Source organism: Trichogramma pretiosum, unplaced genomic scaffold (assembly GCF_000599845.2).
Source record: "Trichogramma pretiosum strain Unisexual culture from Peru unplaced genomic scaffold, Tpre_2.0 scaffold5, whole genome shotgun sequence".
Taxonomy (NCBI): domain Eukaryota; kingdom Metazoa; phylum Arthropoda; class Insecta; order Hymenoptera; family Trichogrammatidae; genus Trichogramma; species Trichogramma pretiosum.
The window spans coordinates 2,871,786-2,899,033 of record NW_019641672.1 but is presented as its reverse complement, the minus strand read 5'-3'; the positions used below and the strand labels follow the sequence as shown (position 1 = coordinate 2,899,033).

Genomic DNA, 27,248 nt, shown 5'->3' with positions numbered 1-27,248 from the left:
TTTCAGCGAAAATCATCGTGGGTGAATAAAAAATCTGCGTAGATTTCTGGTCAATCCACGAGGGGTTTCGTGAAAATCCTCGTTGATTGTTTCAAAATCATCGCGGAGGTTCATAGGTCTACAAGGATTTTAGCGAAAATCGTCGTGGGTTGATCAAAAATCTGCGTAGATGTCTGTTCAATCCATGAGGGGTTTCGTGGAAATCCTCGTTGATTGTTTAAAAATCATAGCGAAGGTACAAAAGTCTACAAGAATTTTAGCAAAAATCGTCGTGGGTTGATCGAAAATATGCGTAGGTATTATGTCAATCAACGCGACTTGGCTACGTAGATAATTTACACACACTACACACACGCAACACCCACAGATAATATTAAAATTTGGAAAAAATGTACAACGTTCACGAAAATCATTATTTGCAGCGCCCAAGAGAAGCTGATCTACTTCTATACGCGAACAATTTTACAGAGTTTAGGAAAAGGTCTTTCCAATCGCAAAAGATACAGTCAACTTCGTAAAAGATTTTGTTTCTGTTTCATTGGCTGTTCTCTGATCTTTCAATTCATCTTTTCTTGCAAGATCTTTAATTTTCTCAAGTTGCCAGCCATTTTTGCATGCTCACACACTACTCACACGCAACACACAGGATGATACTAAATTTTGAAAAATTGTACCACGTTCACGAAAATCATTATTTACAGCGCCCAAGAGAAGCTGATCTATTTCTATGCGCGAACAATTTTACAGAGTTTAGGAAAAGGTCTTTTCAATAGCAGAAAATACAGTCAACTTCGTAAAAGATTTTGTTTCTATTTCATTGGCTGTTCTCTGATCTTTCAATTCATCTTCTCTTGCCAGATCTTTAATTTTCTCATGTCGCCAGCAATTTCTGGATGCTCACATGCTGCTCACACGCAAAACATAGGATGATATTGAAATTGAGAATAAATGTACTACGTTCACGAAAATCATTATTTGCAGCGCCCAAGAAAAGCTAATCTATTTCTATGCGCGAACAATTTTACAGAGTTTAGAAAAAGGTCTTTCCAATCAAAGAAGATACAGTCAACTTCGTAAAAGAATTTATTTCTTTTTCATTGGCTGTTCTCTGATCTTTCAATACATCTTTTCTTGCAAGATCTTTAATTTTCTCAAGTTGCCAGCCATTTTTGCATGCTCACACACTACTGACACGCAACACACAGGATGATACTAAAATTTAGAAAAATTGTACCACGTTCACGAAAATCATTATTTGCAGCGCCCAAGAGAAGCTGATCCATTTCTATGCGCGAACAATTTTACAGAGTTTAGGAAAAGGTCTTTCCAATTGCAGAAGATTCAGTCATTTTCGCGAAAAACTTATTTCTTTTTCATTAGCTGTTCTTGATCTTTCCATTCATCTTGTCTCGCAAAAGCTTCAATTTTCTCATGTCGCCAGCCATTTCTGGATTCTCACATACTACTCACATGCAAAACATAGGATAATATTAATATTGAGAAAAAATGTACCACGTTCACGAAAATCATTATTTGCAGCGCCCTCGAGAAGCTGATCTATTCCCATGCGTGAACAATTTTACAGAGTTTAGGAATAGGTCCTGCGCCTGATGAGATGAGATGGGTACTTGTGAGGTGAAGAAGAGTCAGGCGCAGGACGATGACAGTTGGCGCAGACAGATGGATTAGAGTTTCATTTCACACAGTTTAGATGAACGATGCCGCGACACAGTGAGCAGACTCTTGTCTCACTCCTGCCGATACATATACGACACACTGAACCAACTTTCACTTTTGTTTTTGTTGAGATGTTGATTGACATATCACGCAGTCACACACACAGTATACAGCACGATACGCACTCTTCGATAAATAGATTCTCTCACGTAAGATAGGCAGTCAGCGGCGATCGTCTTGAGTCGTGTCGATAAGTGGGGGATGTGTAAACACTCGCTGGGGTGTCGATTGGATCGATGTAAGATGGAAATTAAACTAACCTTGTTTGAAAGATGAAGACACTTTTTTTACGAAAAAGGTCCCTTTGCAAGGGCGATACGGCTAAGATTTTGCGGCACCGGCTTTGCAGAAGGTGGCGCGCAAGAGAAGTCTGAAAAAAACGACCGTGGGCAAAAAACTGAAGCAAAAATAGGCGAAAAGAAAAAGCTCGATTTATATACGTGTGTTCAGACTCACCAATCGATAGAAGCCCGAGGGAGAGATACAGAATCACGAGCGCGCGTAAGAAGCAGCGAGCTAAATCTTCTGTCACACTCAGCTGATCTCAAATATGGAATTTGGCAAACTACGGACTAGGGAAATACTCTCATCACATTTTTATTTTTTTTAATTTCGAATTATTCAGCCCACCAAAATATATTATATTCTTTGACAAATATCCGGTTGAAAGCTTATCAAATATTACTATAGAACGTTACGAAATTCACAATATAATATAGTAAAATTTGTTATACTTAAAAATTACTATATGACAAATCAAAAGTTAGCATAGTCAGACTCTGAGGCACTTTTTCCAGCGAACATAATAATTTTTACTTATGAATATTTCGATATTTAATATAGTCTTTCTCTCCGTGTAGTATGACGGAGCTTTATCCTATTTTAAAGTAAGAATATAGACAAGTAAGAATATAGACAACTTTTTCAGCCAGTTTGTTCAAGAATTGAATATTTTATTGAAAAGTGGTATCACTATTAAAGAAAAACTGATTCCTGTTGAACTTATGTGCTTTATATGTGATATGCCTGCTCTAGCCATGATTAAATGCACAAAAGGGCACACTGGTTTTGAAGCATGTGAAAGGTGCACTGTCCATGGATATAAGAATGGTTCCGTAATATATCCTGTTGATCAATGCAGTGAAAGATCTGATGAATCATTTAGAAAGCAAGTGTATCCCCATCAGCATAATAGTACATCATAATAGTATCATCATAATAGTCATCATAATAGTCCAATTAATATGATCAAAGATTTTGTACTGGATTTTATGCATCTGGGAAGTTTAGGAATTATGAATAATTGCTATTAGAACATTGGATGAAACCCAAAAAAGTAGGTCTACCAAGACAAAAAATTTTACGCATATCCCAGAGACTTTTCAACTTGTCTTGTCAGATTCCTGAAGAATTTCAAAGAACAACTCGTTCTCTTGGTGATATTGGAAAGTGGAAGGCGACAGAATTCGAAACATTTTTATTGTACACAGCTATATTTGTATTGAAAGATATTCTACCTCAAGATATGTATAAACACTTTTTGTTGTTCGCTGTGGGGTGTAGAATACTCTGTGGCACAAGTACTTGTACTAAGTACGTTGATCAAGCTGAAGCATATATGAAAAAATTTGCTGAGCTGTCAAAACATGATAGTCTCTATGGACCTAAAGTACTGACAATGAACATACATTGCATTCAACAACATGTTACAGATGATGTGAGACATTTTCAAGTCCCATTGGAAGATATTTCTGCTTATTCATTTGAAAGTGAACTTGGAAAATTAAAAAAGTATATACATGGTGCAAAGAAACCACTGAATCAATTATGTCAGCGTTTAGAAGAGCAGAATTATTTTCAAAGTAAAAAAGACCATGCATTGACAACAGAAATGAAAGCAATACAATCAAAACAACGACATGGAATGGAGATAATTAAAAAAATACATTATAAGTTCTATGATTTTACATGTATGAGTCCTAATAATATAGCTATGCTCGTTTTTCTAATCGCTTTTTTATTCGCAGATTGCGTCAGAAAGTTACGAAGGTGATGGGGCATCCAATGCGTACATTTTTTCGTCGAAACCGTTTATTCATTCGATAAAGCTATAGCTTCGGAATCAGCAAAAGAAAGCTATTTGAATTTTTTAAATTTTTTACGCAGCTTCCAATCCCCTGTGATTTTATTGGCTCACAACGGCACATACGCGATTTTGTAATGACAGGTTTGATGATCAAAGACTTATTAAATTAATGAATCAAACTCAGTCGATGGATGAATTTAGAAGCATGTCAAAGGATTTGCTAAATCTTTACGCATTATACAATAACTTTATCCACAACGTGTGAAAGAAAAAAAAATGTACCGGGGAAGCTCTCGTTCAAGACTACCTGACCGAAAAAAGTTCTGTAACACTTCATTATGCAATTGCAGACGTAGCTATTTTAAAAAATTTATTACTTGAACTGGTAGGTTCCAAAAGTACTATAAAAGGGTATGCAAAGAGTAGGTATCAAATATCCACAGAAAAAAAAACAAAAAAATTTAGTAGAATTAAATAAACTTAGCTTTCAAGCAATCCACTCGCGAACTTGGCGACGTGCGGCTACGTTTTTCGGAGGATTGACAGCATCCAAAAGCTTTCGAGCAACCATACACCGGGACACACAAAGTCATCCGGCGAATCAACGAGAGGACCTTCGTAGTCAACGTCAACGGTGTAGTGAAGACACTTTCCACCGATCAGCTCAAGCCGGCGTATCTCGACAACGGAGAGCCACATCCAAAGCCTGATCAGCTGACGACCATGCGGTCGACATAGGACCAGGCCAGCACGCAGCATTCGTCAAGCCAGAGGGTCACATTCTCACTCGCTGCGCAAAATGCCCAGTCCATTGGGAGGGGAGTAGCTGTGGCGCCTGGAGTTTCACCCCCGGTCATACGTCGGTCGCGCTGTCAGCTGGGCCTCCCGCCGGACGAGCGGGACCGCTGACCGCGTGACTTCGAGCACCTGCCCTCACCTGGATGTGAGGTGAAGGGAGCGCCACAACGGTTTACACGGTGATGGACCTTTAAAACCCCGGGAGGTACAGAGAATCTCTCTCTCGATTTTCAACTCTCTTCGAGTCCACACGTGTGGCTACGAAGACGCCACAAGTTGACTTTGTTGCTCATACGAGGTCTTTATCAATTCACGTTTATATTCAATAAAGTATTTTTATTCAGTTCAAGTCCGAGGTTCGCATACTTCAATTAATCCACCTCGACGACTCTCAAGACTGAAGATCGCCCCATTACACGGTTGAGATTTGCGGGCTCAAATTCAATGGCCTAGTCCTAGGATCCAACATCATTCTGTGCTACAGATCTCCGGGTTCTACGCTAAGCCAGGAAAAGTGGAACGATATTGCTTCGGTGGCATCGAGTCATGAGAATTCTATCCTCATAGGCGACTATAAGTCAAAGCCGTGCAATAACTACGACTCGATAATATTGATTTAATCATCTCGACTGATAATAGTAAGAAAGGCTGAGCACTATTACATGTGACGAGACTTGGGGCTCGAACCACTTTCCTGATTTTATAAACATCACGTTAGGCAGATACCCCCCCCCCCCTCTCGACGGACTGGGACCTTGAAGTAGCCCGGGAAGTCTCCCGGGCGAGTCAGGGGGCTTAGCTGGCCTCCTCAACCGGTCGCGGGCGCGAATGGCGGGTAGAGACACCGAGCGAAAAATCACGAATGAAATTTCCCTCAGTGGGGATAGAACCCGCTCCCTCAGCACAGCGTTGGTTTAGCAGATAGATGGCCCAACGCCTTTACCCATTAGACCAACGAAGGCTGTACCAACGAAGGCTGTACCAACGAAAGCTGTTTTTTTTTTTTTTTTTTGATGTATTAATATATTTTATTGAGCAGAAAGTAGAAGTAGAAGTTTACATTAGGTTAAATGTATCAGTAGAAGTGAAAATGAAACATATTGCTTAAGGGTACATAGACTATGTAAATACATCCGCGTCGGGTTCCCTTTGTTCTATCCCCGCGGAAACCGCCGTTAAGCATTACTTCACGAGGATGGAGGGAATAGCGTTTTGCGCTTCATGAAGGCTTGGGTGGAGTAGCGTCTTCTTCTCGCCGCATCGTCCGGTCGTCACCTTCTGTCTGTTTCCTCGCCTCTCAGTCTTGTTACGACTGAGTAGGCGAAGGAAGCAACCGCGAGCCAGTTCGGCTCGCTCGCGAGCATGAGCCTGGTGGTGTTCTCCGGCGTCATGACCTCGTGGAGCAGGGAGTGTAGACTCTCTCTTTCCTCGCTGAACCTCGGGCATTGGTAAAACACATGCTCCGCGTTCTCGATGGATGAGGGGCAGACCGGGCATTGCGCGCTTTGATTGTGGTCGTAGCGTCGGCTATGGTGTTTGAAGAAGCCGTGCCCGGTCAAGAGCTGCGTGAGGTGGTAGTTCAGCTCTCCGTGCCTCCTCTCGATCCACACTCTGATGTTTGGGATCAGTCGATGCGTCCATCGGGCCTTCGTCGACCGGTCCCAAGCTTCCTGCCACTTGCTTAGCGTTGCCAAGCGTTCCTCGTCCTTTGCGTCCTCTCGGCGGCGGCCGTAGAGTCGCGCTCGCTCGTCCACAAGAAGGGCCAGCGGTGGTATGCCGGCAAGGACATATGTATGTGGCCTCGTAGGAGACATGCGGCCGGCCTCCGATCACACGCAGGCAGGCTCGTCGGTGGGCTGACTCCGCCTGGCGAATGTAGACTCGCTTTTGTGCTGCTGTGCTCCAGATAGGGGCTCCATACAGGAGTATGGAGTCGACGACGTGAGCATACAGCTTGCGTCGGCTGCTTCTGGGTCCGCCAGAGTTGGGCATGATCTTCGTAAGGGCACCGATCACACCGGCTGCCTTCGCGCTGACTGTTCGGAGGTGGTGGTCGAACTTCAGCTTGGCGTCGATGTGCAGGCCCAGGTAGCGGATGGAGGGAGACGAGCGTATGCTATGGTCGCCTACCATAATGGTGATGGTTTCCTCTTTTTTCCTACTCGTGATGAGCAGAGCCTCCGTCTTGTGGTCAGCCGTTTGTAGGCTGAGAGCTTGGAGCGCGTCTCGCACCCGTGCGATCGCAGCGTTCAGATCGTATTCGATCTGACATAGGTGCTTGGCGACAGCCACCACCGCGATGTCGTCCGCGAAGCCGACGATACGAACATCGCCATCGAAGTTGAGACGCAGGATCGCGTCATACATGACGTTCCATAGGATCGGGCCCAAAACTGACCCTTGTGGGACACCTGCTGTGACATCATAGGACTCCGGACCTTCGTCCGTGGTGAAGTCGAGCACTCTTGCCGAGAAGTAGTTGGAAACTATTCTCAGCAAGTAATCGGGTACGATCTAACGGCGTAGAGCGGCGAGAATGTTGTCCCACCGAGCCGAATTGAACGCATTCCTCACGTCGAGTGTCACCACGGCGCAGTACTTCTTGGTGCCGCGGTACCATCTCTTGCCAGCGATGGCCTCACGGGCGGTGGAAATGACGTCCTCGATGGCATTTATCGTTGATCGCCCTTTGCGGAAGCCGTACTGTTGCTCCGAGAGGCCTCCGGGTCTCTCTGTGAACGCCTCCAGCCGGTCGCATATGATTCTCTCGAGAATCTTGCCCGCCGTGTCTAACATACGGACGATACGAGGACGGCTCGTCGGGAGGTTTGCCTGGCTTTGGGAGCAGGACGAGTCTTTGGCGCTTCCAGCTAGACGGGAAGACGCCGGTCTCCAGGCACGTCGTGTAGACCCGCAGGAAGACGTCGGGACGCACGGCAATAGCGAGCTTGAGCGCCATGTTGGGCACGCCGTCCGGGCCGGGCGCCGAGCGCTCCCTGAATCTTGACTGAGCTCTTTTGAGTTCCTCCAAGGTGACGGCTGGGACCGGCTCTCCAGCCCGACGCGGCAGCGGCATGACGGGCCCGTTCGGCACCAGCGGAAACAGGGCCGCCACCGCGCCGCGCACCAGGACAGGGGAGCCAGGCTGTGCGGTCTGCGGGCATCGCAGACGCGCCATGGCAATCCTGTACGGTTTGCCCCATATGTCGCTGTCGACCTCGTCGCAAAGCTGTCTGCAGCACCGGCGCTTGCTGGTCTTGATCGCCACGCGCAGCAGACGCCTTGCAGAGGCGTAGTTCGCGCTGTGGGCTTCTTCGTCCGGCCGGCCACGCGATCTCTGGAAGAGTCTGCGAGCCCGCAGGCAGGAGCGTCGAAGATCAGCGATCTCCGCCGTCCACCAGTACACCGGCTCGCGACGGCGGCGCGGGTTGGTCATGGAGGCATCATACGCGCCGGTGATGATGTCCATGAGGCTCGACGCCATATCCTCCGCGGTCCCGGGGGCGACGGATGCGCTGGACATGACGGCAGAGAAACGGTCCGCATCGACCAACGAAGGCTGTGTGTGTGTTTTTTTTTTTTTTTTTTTTTTTTTTTTCTACTCCACCCCATTCGGACACTCACCGGTATCCGCCGTTAGGCATTGCTTCGGTGAGGCCGGGGTCAGTTGAGCATTTCTGCTACTCCTGTTAGTCGTTGTTTTCCATACATCCCCCATCCGTCGCATAGTGATATGCGACGATTAGGGGTTCAGGGACTCATCTTTTTATCTTCTTGGTGAACCTCCGATCCTGCACGATGCCATCGTCGATTGTCGTATCCCCTTTTTCAGAGCCGTCTGCGTGGGCTCACATTGCTGGCATCTCCTCCTGAGTTGGGCCTCTCTTCTTAGAACTCGCTGTCAAGTGCCATCTTGTGAGTGTGGTTCTCGCTTCAGGCGCCGTCATGCGTTCCAACAGAGCCTTGGCTCTCACATCCGACGCCCTCTTGTGAGTGTGGTTCTCGCTTCTGACTTCATCATGGGAGTGGTGTGCTCCATCTATTGCCAGCCTTGTGAGTCCTCGTGCACGCCTCCTTGCACCAGTGGCCCTTCCGAACTCTGGCATGATTCCCACCGGAACTATCGTTAGACATTACTTCAGTGGGTGCCTTTTAGCAGTGCTGCTGCATCGACGTATTTGGTCATTTCCCTACATCCCCCATCCACCGCACGCCAGGGCGCAGTGATCAGGGGTTCAGGAACCGTGTCAACTTCGTTGGTGATCCCCCGCTCGCCCCGCGGAGCCCTCATCCAGCGTCATTCCCGCCTTCCGGAGCCGTCTTTGTCGGTGCTCTCCCTTGTGCTGATGTTCCTTCTTCGGTACGTTCGTCAGAACTTCAACGTAAGCTGGACTAGTGCCGTCCTTGTGAGGGTGGTCCCGATCTCACGCCCGACACCGTCCAGCATCTCCGCTTCTTGCGAGCACCTCTCGCTTTTTCTGGCTTTCCTCCATGATGAGTGGAAACTCCGTTGGTCAGCGCCAGCACTAGAAGTTCTGATATCGGGCCCCATCCCTTTTTGGGATTACACCTTGGAGCCGAGGGGTCGGTGCTCTTCCTTGTGTTGACGCTTTTCCTCCTGAATGATGCACTCCGTTGTCCAACATCAGCACTAGGAGTTCTGGCTTTCGGGCTCCATCTTGCGGGAATTCTTCTCAACTTGGGCCGCAGGGTGATTGGAGGATATTTCACCACCCTCCAGGAGGCTGCCTACAGCCGTGGACCTACAGTTTATAGTGGAATCCGAACCACTTCGGGCTCGGGCTCGACCTCACCGAGCGAAAAATCACGAATGAAATTTCTCTCAGTGGGGATCGAACCCGCTCCCTCAGCACAGCGTTGGTTTAGCAGATAGGTGGCCCAACGCCTCTACCCACTAGACCAACGGAGGCTGTGTGTGGGTGTGTGTGTGTGTGTGTGTGTTTTCCACTCCACCCTATTCGGACACTCACCGCTAGGCATTGCTTCGGTAAAGCCGGGGTTAGTTGAGCATTTCTGCTACTTCTATGTTAGTCGTTTCCATACATCCCCCATCCGTCGCATAGTGATATGCGACGATTAGGGGTTCAGGGACTTATTCTTCTCTACTTGGTGAACCTCCGATCCTGCGCCATGCCATCTCTCGATTGTCGTATTATATCCCCTTTTTCAGAGACGTATCTTTGCGTGGTCACACATTGCTGACGTCTCCTCCTGAGTTAAGTATTAGAACTCGCTGCCCAGTGCCATCTTGTGAGTGTGGTTCTCGCTTCCGGCGCTACCCTGTGAATCCCGGTGAGTTATTGATACTCCGTTCTGTTGTCGTCTTGTGAGTATGGTTCTCGCTTCAAGCTCCACCATGCGTGTCTTAGACGGGCCTTGCGTCCATGCGTCCACGAACGGGGCCCACGCATTTGGTGCCATCTTGTGAGTGTGTTTCTCGCTTCTGACTTCATCATGGGAGTGTTGTGCTCCCCGTCTATCGCCAGCCTTGTGAGTCTTCGCCTAGACCTCTTACTTATGGTTATCCTCTTCGTTTCCAGCTCGCACAGTGATCGGGGTTTTTTACCGCTTCAGAGGCTGATGACGTAGCCCGGGTCTTCTTTTTGAGTGGTACCCCCTCCACCTCGGGCACGGGCTAGACCACACCAGGCGAAAAAACGCCATCGAAAATTCGCTCAGTGGGGATCGAACCCACGCCCTACGGCACATCCTTGTATCAGCAGACAAGAACTATACCCATTGAGCCAAGGAGGCCAATGTGTGTGTGTGTGTGTTTTTTTTTTTTTTGGACGTGGGCAGAGTGAACTCTGCAGCCAGTGGCCCTTCGAAACGAGTACCCCACTGGAAATCGTCGTTAAACATTACTTTGGTGGGGACTCTACAGAGCTTCTCTGCTACATCTGTGTCTTTTCCGTACATCCCCTGTCCACCTCACGGTGATTAGGGGTTCGACCACCAGTAGCCTTTTTTTCGTCTTTTTCTCACAGCATCGTCCGGATTGTTTTTACACCTCTTGCGCCTCTTGTCTCAGTCTAGTGACGACTGATTGCGCAAAGGACGCTACCGCCAGTCAATTGCCTGCGGTCTCGAGCATGAGCCGGACGATGTTTTCCGGCTCGATTTCTTCTTGGAGGACTTGTCGAAGTCTCTCCCTCTCTTCGTGGAATCGTGGGCAGCGAAAGAACACATGCTCCGTCTTCTATCATGCTTGGGCAGGCTGGGCAGAAAGAGCTAAGGGTGTTATCATAGCCCTGGCTATGGCTTTTGAAGTAGCCATGCCTGGACAGGAGTTGCGTGAGATAGTAGCCCACTTCTCCATATTCCCTCTCTACCCATTCTGAGATGTTCGGAATTAGCCGGTGTGTCCATCTGCCTTATGGGGCCCGATCCCATCGGTCCTGCCACCTTCTCAGCGTCTCTCTTCTTTCTTCTTCCTTGACGTCCTCAGGACGGCGTTGGACTTGGAGATGGCATTAAAAAAATTCAGGTCTTCTAGCTGCAACTCTGTCGCGTTTCTGCGTCTGTGCTGCACTTGGCCTCGCCAGTTCTGTAAAATCACCTCGCAGAGGTGTTTAATCTTTCCTTAAACAAAGTCGTGTTCCCCTCCGCATGAAAGTCTAAGTCTGTTGTTGCTTTTGCCAAGTGCCCGATCTCTCTACTACCGAAAATCACCTATTAGCTCATCGTCTTTCTAAATTCAGTGTCTTCTCTATATAATTTTTCTTTTTTGCTTTTCCTGCTCATATATATCATTGAAATGCCTACTTCATCTGACCAAACACAAAATCCAAACATTCGCTACCACTTTATCTCTCAGTCTCACGAACTTTCTATCATTAATTCTCAAACCCTTTACAGTTCAACAGGTGATACTAAACTATCTTTTCGCCCATTTTAGCTCAAGGAAGTCCATATTTTTCTCCCTAAAGCTTACGCCGTATCACAACAAATTAATTTCGCTGAACCAGTAGTGCGTAATCTTACTGTTTTTATGAGCAAAAACACCCAATCTGAGTTGTCACTAATAAGGTCTGAAGAAGCTTTGACTCATTTTCACACGGCTAAACATGAAAATTCCTTACTTACACTTTTTTCACCGCAAATCTTTCTTATCATTATCAATACACTCGTACTTCCAGCAATTTCATAGAAACACACGTTATAATTCAATGTATGACTACTATTACTATTATCTACTATTTAATGTAACAAGTACAAATATTGTTGTTCTTAGAAATTCCTTCTATTGATATCGCGATTATTTTTTAAATTATTTTGTATATAATATTATTGTCAATAATTGAAATTGCTCAAGTGCAAACAGGGTTCACCATAACCCTAATAAAGTATTTAAATCTTAAATTTTGTATATTTCTCTCTCTCTCTCTCTTTCTCTTTTTTAACCTGTCTCTCATACAACTCACTTAGCGCTCGATCCAAGTTCTACACATGCTCCTTTTGATCGAAGGGATAATAATTTTGCTTCGACCAGCACAGGCTATAATTTACACAAAAATCTGAAATTATAACAATATTGCATTCAACAGAACGCGCAAGCATCAATATAATTTCTGTCCAGATTGTGACGTGATAATAAAAAAATGTACAACCTGGGGTCCTCTCTCTCTCTCTCTCTTTCTCTCTCTCTCTTTCTTTCTTTCTCGCTCTCTCTTCCTCTCTTTCGCTTCCTTTTTTTCTCTTACCATGTACTGCACGAATAATAAATCAAACGAATCAATCAAAGCTTCAATGAAAAAGCTATAACCAAGTGAGTGAACATAATTGCCGATATAGCTCGTCCAAGTCTCAACATCTTCAAGTAATTCGCAACTATCCCGCAAAATACCTGATAAAAGCTACAAGCTTTATAGCAAGCGCCTTCGAAATATATAAGTTTACTCTCTTTCTCTCTCTCTCTTTTTCTTTCTTTCGCTGATCTACCGTAAAAAACAACTAACAAGAATATGTATACCATTTTGTTCATGTTTATAGAGTTGAGAAAAGAAAAACAGATTGCTGCATGAAAAAAGAAAGTTTTCGCGCGTGGTCAGAAGTAGACGATGGCGATCTTTGGCGTTACATGGAGAATGTGAGGTCCCTTGAGGCTATCTCGGGATATACGAGGGCGTGTGAGTTCAACTAAGATGAAGTCTTTCCCTCGAAAGTGGCAGTAAAAGACTTGACCGAGCTCTGTCGTGCTTATGTGAACACCTAAATTTAGGCTGTCAGGCTGTGAATGTCAACAGATGAACGCTATTTCTTCTGTAGATTCCTAGACCCTGAAATTTGCCAGACGATTTGCACAGTGGTTTCTAAGACCTAATACCACCTCTGCTACAATCCTATGGTTTGACTTCTTTTCAATGTATAGATCAGAAGAATTCGAACAAATCATAGAAAAAAATAATCATGCTTCAAAAAGGCCTAATTTATTATATACAGTGATTAATGGAAAAACGTATAAGGGACCTTTTTTGTAGGGTATTTTTGAAACTTTTAGAAAAAAAAATGATATGAGCAGTAAGTACTCGAAAAGTTTGTATCTATCCAGAGAAACATAAAAATCCAAATCTAATCGAGTTTGATTCGGACTTGCGTCACTAAAAGAATGAACATAGCTTCCTCAGAGAATCAACAGATACCTCCTAATTCGTGTAATGTACCTTTTAGTAGTATAGTCAAAAAAGTCCAAGGGCACAGAAAAACATACAAAAAGCATCGAAAAAAGGCCATATAAGTTAAAAATCGACAAAAGTAGTCATAAGTTACTCCCTTACTGAGCCAGAAATTATTGAAATGTTCGCGGTAAACGTTAATTTCAGAAAAATGTCTACTTCTAGCTTTGGAAAAAGGGTGATAGACACTTTCAAAAATTCTTATTTAGGACTTTATAGAATCACAAACAAGTTTTTTCAAGTTAGAGGTAAAAATTTTCTTAGACATTCGATTTCACTAAGAATGCCTAAGAAGTAACAGTTGAACAGCTACACGCGTTATTCGAATTAGGGGCAAATTCTCCGACTACAGGGTTTTCGTGTACGGTATCACTTTGTAATTTAATACCGTCTGCTAATTCGTTTGTCGGTAGAGCGACTACACACAGAAACTCTAGATAAGAAAGTCGTTTCGAAGGCATAGTCTCGCGTAAACGCTGAAGTGTATGCATGTATGTATGTATGTATGTATAAAACACAGTGGCAATAGCACAGAAGAGAACAGGACGATGAATGGGTTGAGCGGCTATTTAGGAGACTGCCCGCGATCTCATTTGTCAGCGTTGAGGGTCACGCATTACGCGCACATGCAGTAGAAACTCGTGATGCTAGCGTTGAAATATTGAATGTTAAGTTCGAGAGTAGATGATGCTTTGACAAATCTTTTCTTTCTGATACAAATTTAGATTGCCATCCAATAACTGAGTTTATTTGTCTTTTCGAAACTTCAATTCATTGAATTTCCTATTGACTTTGGTCGAAAAGAAGTAAAAGAAAATGAATATTTGATTTCAAAAGAATTTCATTCACTTATTTTGTTTTGTGATTTGTTGAAAGGCTTTTTCCCATTTTCATATTTATCTAAGGTTTACATTTTTAAAAATTTTTTATCAAAATACTAAATATCAAATCGTTGTGATTTTTGTACAATGTATTTGAAGAAAATTATTTTTACTATTTTATCGTGCGGCAGTTGAAGTTATATTTTCCGTTGATTTGGTTGAGGGCTTTTTGATGAACCACTAAAATGAAATTCTTTTAAATCAAATATTTTTATGATTATAATTTATTTTCATTCAAAGAATTTATCTGCTTGGAATCAATAAAAAGTTCAAAATATTTATCTGCAGGATCTAAGCATTATAATCATCAATAAGATCTAGTAATAGAATAAGAAAATACCACTCACTTTTTCGATGATACATTTTATCCAAAATGTTGATTATTCAACATTACTATTGATTCTGAAGTTATTCATTTAAAACATAGTTATAAAAATAATGTAGTTTTTGGAAAATACATTTTATTGGAAAGTGCACTTACATATTGTTCTATGATAAGTACGAAGTGTTCTGAGTTAAAGATAAGCAAAGAAATCATTTTTAACTAATTTTTTTACAATAACCGCAATTTATCAGTAAAATATTTCAAATATTACTTTTTTTGTACTAGTAGAAAAATAAAAGATAATATTCGATCATTTGTAATTAAAATTGTAAATACTACTTACTCACTGATTGATATAGTAACTGATTCGTCTAAGACGTCATGATTTCAGTAATTAGCAGGTAATATTAATAAATGAAAATATATAATTTTTTGTTAGAAAAAACATTTTATTATGCTTAGCTATCTATTTTACACGCATGACGATTGTATTTTATTGGCATTTCAACATTGGCAGTTTATTTCATCTCCTGTATGAAAAAATTTTACTTAACAAGAAAAACAGGGGTTAGATGTACAAATGAAAATGACAATAATCGACACAAATTCACGATCTGTGTTATCAGTTAGTTTTCTTGGAAATTTGATATGTTTAGAAATCTTTCAAACCTTAATTAATAATTTTTCACTAATATTATACTGATATACTGATTACGCAAGGAATCGTTGAAATTTCATTAAGCCTAATCATTGAAAACTCAATTTTACATGATCGTTCAAACTACATTTTACTTTTGGTTAACACTTTCTTTGATTAGTTATACATCGTCAATGCACTGAGACATTTCATTTCCTTAAATAAATTATTCTCTAAGATTGTTTAACGGCAAGTGAAAGTTTACAAGGAATATTTGTCTATAATACACAAACACATACTGCATACTGCAAACTCATGAGACTTTGTTAACATGAATAATCATAGATGTTTTGAGGGTTAATAAAGCAATATACAAAAGCACAGCATATTTGATTATCCGTGAACGAATCGAAGCATTATGAAAATTACAATTTAATTAAGGGTGCTTTTGTATACTACGTTTAGCTACTCATTTTATACATATGAATTACATGTGATAATTTTTTTACTCATTATGTTTACTATTTATGTACAATGTCACACTCATTAAACGAGTTGATTCAGTATAGAAATTAGTTTTATTTATATATTTATATATTCATTTTATATATAATATATAAATATAAATATTATTGAAGATATCGTTAATTTTTGAACTATTATAACAAGTAGCCACGTACTTGAAACGAAAAGAATTTCGTAAATACTTATAAAATCACTTGAAATAATCATCTATAAATTCTGAATTAAAAATATATTACTATTTTTATTCAATTCTTTGATTGATTTTTTTAAAGAAATCTTTTTTTGCTTTTATAACGTGACCAAATGTCTACGTAAAAATATTTTAGAACATCGCTTATATCGTCGAATCATTAAAATTCACGTATATGTATTGCGTTGTAACAAATTTTTCAAAATTGGTACTCTCAGTACAAAATTACAGTGATTCAAGGCACTGTAAAAATCAACAGTTTTCAGTCTACGTGAGAAATATAAAAAATAAAATTATTGATCGTAAGCGACTTTCGCAATTCGGCAGTGATTTAAGAATTGTTAATCGATTTTGAAAAGGTTTTTTGGCATCTGTATTTCTCTTTATATGGAATAATATATAAAACTTTTGCATTTACTTTCCTCGTTCTATTATAATCATATGTTCATAAAAACACTAACAGTTTATGCATATGTGACCAATTTCATCACGATATACGATTCACGAAACAACAACAATTAGTAATAACATCATTCTTACGTATACACCTTCATTATTTCACAGGAACAAAGCTTAGATCCATGTGGATCTCTAGCAACCCTTAAAGTGGAGTTTCATCATTCCTCAGTTATCTACTTGGTGATATCTTCGTCGACGGTCATACTGCACTACCAGCACAAAAGTTACCTTTTGCGGATGCTACTTGACCAGTGTTTCTTCCATCGACATTGACACCTCGTCCTCGTCGATTTTCGCACTCAAGAGTGCTGAAGGTATTTTGGGCTATTTGTGTATTTGAAATGATTTTTCTTTTAGGATTTTGCAGTGTCATACTACGTTGATTTGACGAGCTGGTTCCCGGTTCGGCCACCCTCAGCATGCCCGAGTGTATGGTACCGCAATTTTGGTGGACATACTGCTGCGACGCTTGAGTATGTCCTTGGCGATGATGCGGATGATGATGTTTCAGAGTTATTGGAACGGTTTGACCGGCCAAGTTATTGTACCTACTATCATAACCATATTGAATATCCAAGGAGTCGACTACTATGGAGTGTTCTCCGTTTGCAATAAAATTGCCAGCTTCCTTATCGGCAAATGCTAAAGGAGGTTGCTGCTGTACCGACTGTTGTTGAGGCTGGTCGTTGGTTACAATTGTTGTCGTTTCCACCGGTGGGAGAGGAAAATCACTGAATCTCGCCGGAGGCTCTTGACAGCTTGGATGCTCTTTGTCTTCGGCAAATGTTACCACGTTCTGTCGAGGTTCCGACAGTAGCCTTGAATCCACGAGGTTACCTTCTTTATCGACATAGCCGCTAGGTCGAGAATCAATCACGGCATTAGGATCGCTTTGATCTTGTACCGGAAAACTCTGCCCAGCCGCGACGAATCGCGACTCAACGATCTTTGTCTCCGGGTAGGCCGGCAACATGTGTGCTGACAAGTCGGCTTTCTCTACGTAGCTTATGGCTGATTGGGGATTAGAAGCACAAATGTCGGGTGCAGTTTTGCACAATAAAGAAGTTCCATCTTCAGCTATTCGCATTGGACCTGCAAAAACTAAAAATTTCAATTTTTTTACTTGTTTCGAAAAAAAAAACTTGATCTGAGCTTGCAAAAATGCATGTCGTATTAAAGCTCTCCAGCCACCGCTTGCTCGCTCATCGCCCCTCATTATTATAAACTGCATATTTGAACAAATTACCTGGTGCTTTTAAAGGCTGATGATGATTATGATTCACGCCTGCGGAACAAGGAGTTGGTCCTGAGGATTTTTGATGAGCTCTAACCAAATACTCTGAACTGAGGCCTCTTTGCTCGCGCAACTTTCTCTCGGCACCAGGCACCATCACTCGCACCTACGAATTAAAGCGAAAAGTTAGCCACCAGCATAGCAGAGTTGTATACTTGTATTCCTCGTATTACACGCACACACACACACACACACACACACACACACATTTATATACAGAGTAAAATGTCAGACGTGCATACATGAGGAGAGAAGATAATGCATTCATATAAAGATGGTAAATATTAGCCTTAAACGGAGTGAGAGGTGTTGTACGTCTGTATTTAGTACACATACTTACTGGAGCTAAAACGCACTGTTCACTGGTACTATAAGCCTTGTGCCAAGCTCTCTCTCTCTCTCTCTCTCTCTCGCGTACACGTGAAGTGTATCGTAACGATAAATGCATATAATGTTTTGCTCGTGAAATACTGCACTGCCTATGCTGCATCGCTGCAGTAGCATATACACTGTTCAACAAAATTATCGCAACAAAAATGTCGATTGAATTTTCAATTTTCAAACGGTTCTATCTTCGTCTATTTTGATCGTATCGAGATGAATTTTTATATATTTTTTGGAAATTTTTTGTTCTTTAAATCCATATATATACTAGGAATGAGTTTGAGTCAATATTGAGTTATCAGTAGTATTTAAGGGCAACACTAAAAATTACTGCAAAAAATCAATTGTTGAAAGTTTAAAATAAGGGTGCTCGGGTACACGAAGTATTGGGATCGGGTCGGGTTCGGGCCTACCCGAAACTCGGTTGAGCCCCAAAATTAGGATAAGCCAACAAAATTTGGGTTGGGCCGACAATTTTTAAGTCGAATCAACTTAATCATTTTATTGTTAAACATAATATCCGAGCTTTTGAAACGATAGTGATGTTACCCATGTGAGAAAAAGAGCATTGAAAAGAGGTATATAGGCGATAGTAACTGAGTTCAAAATATTTTTGACATCGTTTGGCTATTTAATTGCATTTTTTTGGTATCATTCAAAGGAGAAGTCTTCAGTTGGGATTAAAATTTTTTACAAGAAATCTTTCAAACACAGAGTTAAGGCTAAAGCGAACAAACTTATATAAAGGTCCGTTTAGTGTGATTAAAATTAAACTCATGTTCGGGTAAGCTCGAAAAATTCGATGGGTTGGGTAAAAATGTCGGGTAGCCCGATTTTTCAGGTACTCAGACACCTCTAGTTTAAACTATACCCGTAATACAGTAATTTTTTTATCAAAATCTAACATACACCACCGCAAAAAACTCTGTTCAACTAGTAATTAAAAAAAAAGAGTTCTCTATGACATGTAGCTAAAATATTGTTTTCAATTGGAATAAAAGGGCACAAGTCCCATTGAAGACAATATTTTACCTATATGACCTAAAAAATGGGCAATTAAAGACAAATTTATCATTATTAGTACTGTATGGTTTTTTTGCGCCCTGTAGGCCGTTTTGAAGGTACCATTTGAAGTACGTAAAATGCCTCGTATAGCTAAAATTGACTTGATTCTGTGGCCCTTTGATAAACAAATTACTGTAGTACGGGAATCGAACAAAATGAAACCACATATGCTCCTTTAGAGGGATGCTCGCTCTTGGATTTCTACGATAGGTAGCTTAGACGTGTTTAAAGCTTTTGTTGAGGGTCAACAGCCCCACTATTAATGTACTTAACTGTTTCTAAGTATCTAACTGGACAAAATACTTTCAAATAGGGTATTGAAAAAGGGTTATCATGTGTGTTATTGAAAAAATTTTTTTTATTCACTTTTACAGCCTAGTACTGTAATTGAAAAATGAAAAATAATTAAGCCCCCTGTTAGCCCTTAATCGATTTCTTCAGTAATTTTTAATGTTGCACTCAAATACTACTGGTACGATCAAAATAGACAATGATAGAAGCATTTGAAAATTGACAAAATTTCGAAGGAAACTTTTGTTGTGATAATTATGTGGCGCAGAGTACTAATATTTATCACCCTTTAATACTCAAGCTATTTTTTAATTGATTCGCTTTTTTACTTTTTATAGATTTGATTAATTCTTTATTAATTTATACTTATTAATTCTTATTTTAATTGTTATAGATTTGATTAATTCTTACGAGTTACATAAAGGGCGTTAAATACATTAAGTATTACATAGTTATAGCAGAGCCTGTACTGATCGCACATCTTGACATATTCATTATTCATCAGAGGAGCTTTCACTTCTCTGATACATGAAAGAACGAAAAAATATGCGTATCCGTAACTAATGGTCAACATTACAGTTATACATATGCGCACGTGGGAGGGAAAGGTAAGAGAAAAAGAAAAGATAGATAGAGGGTTTGCGCGCTTGACAATTATTATTATCCGCATTCAGGGCACGTACCATGTCCTCGACAGTGGGAAAACGAGCCATGTAGCCGGATATAGTGAGAAGAGCTGCAACCTCGGACAGGATGAGTGCCAAGCCGGATAGTTGAAGGCACCATCCGTATTGGTAGTGAGGCAAACTCGTGTTCTCGGACTTGTTGTTGGACGAGGACGATGACGGCAACGTCGAGGACGAGCTGGATTTCTGTGGAATATCCCATGTGGCCTCTGACAGTGACGAGGCTAGCGTAATTAGACCACCACCCAGCGACAGGCCTGCAAAATACGAGCAAGAGATTATATTCATGTATATACGCATGAAGAGTCAAGTATTATGATGGTACAATTTTCCATCATACCAGTTCGATTCAATCGGCTTTTATTTTATGGATTTCGAAAATTGACCGGAAAAACAGGTGATAAGATAAACATAACTCAATTTGTTGCGCCTTTGTCTTGAGAGAAATCGAGCGCGTGCCTTGTACATTCGCTTCCATGTTCGAGTGTGTGTACGAGCGTCTTTAACGAGTTGCGGAAGCTTTAGATATATACACCCCCAAGAACTGCACTAGAGAGTATGAGAAAACAATATTGGGACTCGAGTACGGGCGCTCACTCGACTTTCTCTCCCTTGTCCCTCTTCTGCTGCTTTTTTTATCTCAACCCGCACTGTGTATCCTTTACTCTTTTTCTCTTTTTTTAGAAGCAATTCTCTAGTAAAACTCTCAACTCGTCCTTCTTTTCCTTTACTTACGCTGCTGCTGCCATTCGCCATTTTTATGACGGATTGCGCGTACTGTAGGTATATATTCTTTTATAATATCTTTATCTATATAATGGTTGAAATATGAGAGCTTTGAGAGAAAGAAAGAGAGAAAAAGGGAATTCGAACAACAGTGACAGGAGTGGCAAGGCAAGACTGATAAGTAGGATATGCGCTATGTACGCCGCGCGCTGTATAAGGGTCTGGAACAGGCAATTTCTCAATTTCCCACTAAGAAGATTTGTTATATTGCACCGAGTCTGCCTGCTGTCATGGTTTTCCGCAACAGGCACACGACGACGCTACCAGTAGCATCTTCGTCGTTTGGCGAATCACCACGAGTCCCTCTGTTTCCTAATGATGATATAACTTTAAATCGGAGAAATCGCCGTCATCGTCATCGAACTCATCAGCATAGCTGCAACTGCACACGTGAAAGACAATAGCAGGAACGATTAAAAAATTGTTTTGGTACCTAATCCAGCACTGATTGCAATATCTTGGCTACTGCCGGTTTATGTGTATAAGCATGTAATGAGATATAATTAAATTTATACTTTCATTAATGAGAATGCAAATGGGGATGGGTGTGTACGGTACGCCCCCGTAATACCTTGCGTGCAATTATTAATGGTTACGCGCAGCGAGTATGTGCTGTTGCAAGCCACGCCATCGTGTACTCTAACCGTTTGATAAACGAATTTATAACTATACCTATGCGTCGCTGCTCGCTTGAAAATTTTATATAGGATATATATATGGACAAAGCCACGTCAAGCGTGATATGTCAAAAAATCAATAGAAAGATCATTGAAAAATTATAGTTCTCCAAATTTGAACCCTCTAGGTCTATCCCTCATGAACCTACAGAATCTCATGACTTACGATGTTTTATGTAAAATTTGATAACGACTTCAAATTCGTAACAAAACAATCACACTTATAATATCTAACCCCCTCAATTTAAAAAATAGCATGAAAGTCTAAAAATAAGGTTATCCGTCTTTTTTTATTACTCTAGAATTGAAATATGCTCTTCGAAATGTCAAAATACAATTTTTTCAAAAATGTTGTGATCAACTGACAATAAGATACTATTTGACAGAGAAAAATGAGAGAAAATACATGTTTCTTTATCCTTTGACTGCTGCAAATTTTATGAAAAGTTGTATTTTGGTCATTTGAAGATTTATACACTGCCGTCCAATCACTTTTGCCATACCCGAGCTAAAAATTAGTAAACTTATCAATTATTATTAGTTTCATTAGTGGTTCAATAGTAGGACTTGTAGAAACAATCTGAGACAATAGATTTTACATGACCTTGCGATCCGTGTTGTTAAAATTGTCCAACGTGAAATTTTCACGAAGATAAGGTTGTTTTACTACGGTCAGATATTGCAAAAGTGATTGGACGGCAATGTAATATAGTACATTTACAATACACATGCCCACACACTAAAAAGAATAATATAATTAAATTTTATGGCTAGAATCGTAGAATTCGACGGTATTCTATTCTTTTTTGTGTCCGCGTGATCAAAAAAGTCATATACAATATAAACAAGACTGTTTTTTCTCGAATGAATGTTAATGGATCGGCGGATATACCCATATACATATTTATATAAAATACACAAGCCCAGATATGTTCATGTGCGGAGGCTGCGTAACGTTTCAGCTAATTGAATTGAGAAAGAGAAGAAAATTACCCAAATATTGTGAGTAATATTTGTTATTCGCTATCTAAATCATTTGTTAACTCATTATGTATGCTATAATTTTTATCGCAAATGTGAAATGATTTTTCCTAATCGTGTAGATTAGGAAAAAAATGTTACTACTAATGTATAGTAGTAATATTTTTTTTTTACTTATTTTTTGCATAAAATATTTTTTTGGAATAATTTTTTTCCAATAATTTTTTTAATAAGGTAAAAGCACCGATTATGGAACGGTATACCAATTTGTGGAATATTAGCATTTACACCCGTATAAATAAAGTTTTTGTTGAAATTTTAGCTTGAAAGCAATTGAAAAGTATCAATTTGCATTAGTATAATCAATAAAAAATGATTTCGAAGTTAACTGTTTAATAATAATTTTATCATGGAATAAATTAATCAAGTGCGTCTGAAAAGCGCGTTCCATTGATAGGGACACCCAAAAAAAGCAGTGTCCCGTTAGTGAAACAGTACTGGTTAAGATCGCCCATTGATTTGTTGTTTCCAATATTGGAACAATCGTTGATTTCGTTGATCCTTTAATGGAACGCGCAAAGTTTGCATCTGTTCCATCATTAGGTACCAAAGATACTTTGTTAATATTACTTATATAAATAAATAAGAAAATTAATGACAACTTTAAACACAGGGATTTCGATATTAAAGGTACAGCGCATCTAATGATAAGTTGATTTTAAAGTTTTATCAATTTCTCAAGTAGATACACGTGTTTGATAAAAAGCTGCCTCAAAACCGTACCATAAATGGTGTTTTTACCTTATACTTTTTTAAGAGGAAAGGACCAGAAATGTACATAAAATAAAAAAAAATTATTTTTTTCTTTATCAATATTTTCAATAGGATTTTTCTTCAGCTTTTCAGTGCTGTGATCAGATTTTAAAAATTTTAACTATATGCTAAGATACAGCCTATTTAGTACTGCACTTTTATAATAAGTAAAAATGAATAAAACGATTTAAAGCTAATATATGTATCTTGGAACTTTTATAAGTCTATAGCGCCATCTATTGGTACTTTTTTAATTCTTTGGTTAGAGTACACCAAGCAGAAATAATTTTGTTTACATAGCTATAGCGTGTACAGTAATGCCGTCACCCGAAACCCGTGGCTTTAGGCATATCTTCTGTCTCTCAGATTCATGCGTGAACCCACATCAAGTGTCAACATCGTGCTTCTAGGCTTTACAGTGGCTAAATATTATATTCTTTTGAAGGGGAATAAAGTATATAAAGTGTACAGTGCAATGGTAAAAATTGTATTTGCACCTATGTAGCGAAAAAAGAAAGTCTCAGAGCACGTTATTATTAGCCTCGGTTTCGCCTCGGATGATAAATTACACGTGCTCTGAGACTTTCCAGTTTTTCACTCCCTAGGTGCAAAATATACTAATTTTGAGAATCTCCCAGCCTAAAGTAACATTTTCATTTCGCTCAGCGGGAGTAAAATGTTACTTTAGGTTGGGGTGGCACAAAAATATACTATTTCATGCTACCCCAGCCGAAACTACCCTTTTTCGTCCCTGCGGCCAAAACGAAAATAGTAGATTAAATAACGAGTTGGAACACCTACTCCGCACGAGTTAAGTATACTATTTTTTTATACAGCTGCGGAAAGTTCGTTTTTCCGCACGCTTACGCTGTAGCCACAGAACCGGGATCTGTTACTTTCGAAGCATCCTACTGACTGCGAAAATAGTACATTACGTCATTCGTGCGCTAAGTGACAACATTACAGGAAAGGCTTCTTATTGAAGAAAAGCGCTTCACAGAACAAAACAATCAAAACGATGCTTTCGTCGCTTCGTACACTGGAAATCGCGGATCGAAAAAAAAACTCAATAGTCGACAACTATCAATACAGCCAAAGAACAGTGATAGCCAAGACACAGAAGTTACATGTTATTATTGTAAAGGCAAAGGACATTACGGCGATCTAATAAATAAACCAATCATAACGACAAGAATTACTATGCTCATGCCTTTACAGCAACTTTAAATGAATATAACTCAACAAGTTTCTTTTGCGCTACGATCGTTGAGAATATCGAAGCTGTATTGCTAGTCGTGTAACGGGGATATTGATAGAGGTAGATAGATAAATATATGGGTAAGGCTCAGAATTTTTTAAATAAACCTGCGCTCGTATGTCACCGATCTTGACGCGCTTTTGGTATGTTATAGTACATGGTAAAAAAGACCCAAAACCAAAATTTTAGACCCCCTCCCCCCTCCTACCCCCCACTTCCGGTATAAACGTCCATTTTCTATCTATATTTTTTCTGAAGGCCTGAAGCAATTAAAAAATCTGAAAAAATTCACAAAAATACTTTTCAACAATCCAAACAACCTTGAATTTTTTCAGATTTTTTGAGTGCTTCAGGCCTTCAGAAAAAATTATTGAAAATTTTGAAAATTCATATACGGCGCTACGATGCAATACAAAGCCCGATCTTTTTTTCCACTTATTTTTGACATCAAAATACATAACCTCAAATTTTTTCAGATTTTTTCAGACAGAGCGCTGGCGGTTTTTAGCCGAAAAACGCCCTTTTTTTACGAAAATAATTTTTTTAGGGCGATATGAAGCTTTAAAAAATCTGGAAAAATTTTTTTCTTGTTTTTCAGGTCAAAATACATAACCTTGAATTTTTTCAAATTTTTTAATTGAAGGCGATAGCATCTATGGCTAAAAAACGCTATTTTTATGAAAAACGGTTCCTGGAACCCAGAGGTTCCGGTAAAAAAATTTGAAAAAATTTTTTTCGAATTCCTTGTCAAATTTTAATAAATTTTGACCGTCGCAAAATTTCGATTGGAGCTTCCTAGCTCATTCTAGAGCATAACAAAGATTCGAGCGAAATTCTGAAGAAATTTGAAAAATAATGTAATTGTGATGAACGTCTTCAGAATTTCGCTCGAATCTTTGTTATGCTCTAGAATGAGCTAGGAAGCTCCAATCGAAATTTTGCGACGGTCAAAATTTATTAAAATTTGACAAGGAATTCGAAAAAAATTTTTTCAAATTTTTTTACCGGAACCTCTGGGTTCCAGGAACCGTTTTTCATAAAAATAGCGTTTTTTAGCCATAGATGCTATCGCCTTCAATTAAAAAATTTGAAAAAATTCAAGGTTATGTATTTTGACCTGAAAAACAAGAAAAAAATTTTTCCAGATTTTTTAAAGCTTCATATCGCCCTAAAAAAATTATTTTCGTAAAAAAAGGGCGTTTTTCGGCTAAAAACCGCCAGCGCTCTGTCTGAAAAAATCTGAAAAAATTTGAGGTTATGTATTTTGATGTCAAAAATAAGTGGAAAAAAAGATCGGGCTTTGTATTGCATCGTAGCGCCGTATATGAATTTTCAAAATTTTCAATAATTTTTTCTGAAGGCCTGAAGCACTCAAAAAATCTGAAAAAATTCAAGGTTGTTTGGATTGTTGAAAAGTATTTTTGTGAATTTTTTCAGATTTTTTAATTGCTTCAGGCCTTCAGAAAAAATATAGATAGAAAATGGACGTTTATACCGGAAGTGGGGGGTAGGAGGGGGGAGGGGGTCTAAAATTTTGGTTTTGGGTCTTTTTTACCATGTACTATAACATACCAAAAGCGCGTCAAGATCGGTGACATACGAGCGCAGGTTTATTTAAAAAATTCTGAGCCTTACCCATATATTTACTGTAAGGCTAAGTGCTCAGCCGGCCCTCTGTAGCCCAGCTCAGAATATTACAAGTAATAGTGTAAAAAATAAAACAAAAATATATGTACAGATCATTGGAGTAAAGACAAAATAAAAATTGTACTGGATACTTTAGAGTCTGAACTATCAAACGCAAGTATTTTTTTACAAGAAATTAGAATTTTGTAAGTAGAACCAATCGAGCGAAGATACAAAAATTTTTGCACTGCACTTTTCAAAATTAAAAAAACAGATATCATTTTTTAGCTTCAATTTTTTCAGCGAAAATACTTTGATGCATAGTAAATCATCTTATCACTTTAGATTATTTTTAAGATATTTTTTGTTAAATAAGTCGTGGGTGCTAGATGAGGCTGAGGTGCCCGCTATACCTCGGTCTCCCCTGTCCCAAAACAAATGGGATAGCGTGAGAGCGAAAAAACATGATTAAATCATTAAAATGTCGAGCGTTTTCCGGTGCAAAATTATTTACTAGCGTCGAGTGAGCATTCATGCGCTATACATGCACCTTACAGATAGCGTCTGTAAATATTTACTTGAAAGTACGATTTTCAACTATACACGATGAAGATGACGACGGTGGTGGCAGCAAATAATATATCGCATACATGTGCTTTCTTACACACAGCACTAGCTCATATACACGTACGTACGATGTGTGTGTTAGTGCGTGTGCAACAGCCCGCAGCCGACCAGTGAAAGGAAACGCGGGTTACTGGTAAATAACACACTCGCCTGTGTATACGCTGGTGAATTCCTATATGTGTGTGGTGTATATGGTGATACACTAAGTGTTAAAAAAAATAATATAAAATATAAACGAAAAAAAGGTCGGATATAAAAAGATGTTGAAGTATGTGCGATCAATCGTCTGCGCGAAATGAGCATATCCTTATTATTCGATGTATCTTGCTTATTTCATAATAAAAATACATTCAATTGTCAATCTTTTGAATTTTAAACTTTTTTTCTAAAAAAAATTGCGTCGATGAAGTAAAATGTTCATGAATA

At 39.9% G+C, this 27,248-nt stretch overlaps 1 protein-coding gene across 1 annotated transcript in view; it reads right to left on the bottom strand.

The window, feature by feature from the left end:
• Positions 1-16,065: 16,065 nt before the first annotated feature.
• LOC106658517 overlaps positions 16,066-27,248 on the bottom strand; it is a 94,520-nt gene continuing 83,337 nt past the window's right edge. Inside the window, exons 4-6 of the mRNA XM_023460501.1 lie at positions 20,052-20,311; positions 17,581-17,734; positions 16,066-17,435 (exon numbers count right to left, since the gene is read on the bottom strand). Of these exons, the coding sequence (XP_023316269.1) occupies positions 16,534-17,435; positions 17,581-17,734; positions 20,052-20,311 (1,316 nt within the window). The 3' untranslated portion in view covers positions 16,066-16,533. The remainder of the gene's footprint in view (positions 17,436-17,580; positions 17,735-20,051; positions 20,312-27,248) is intronic.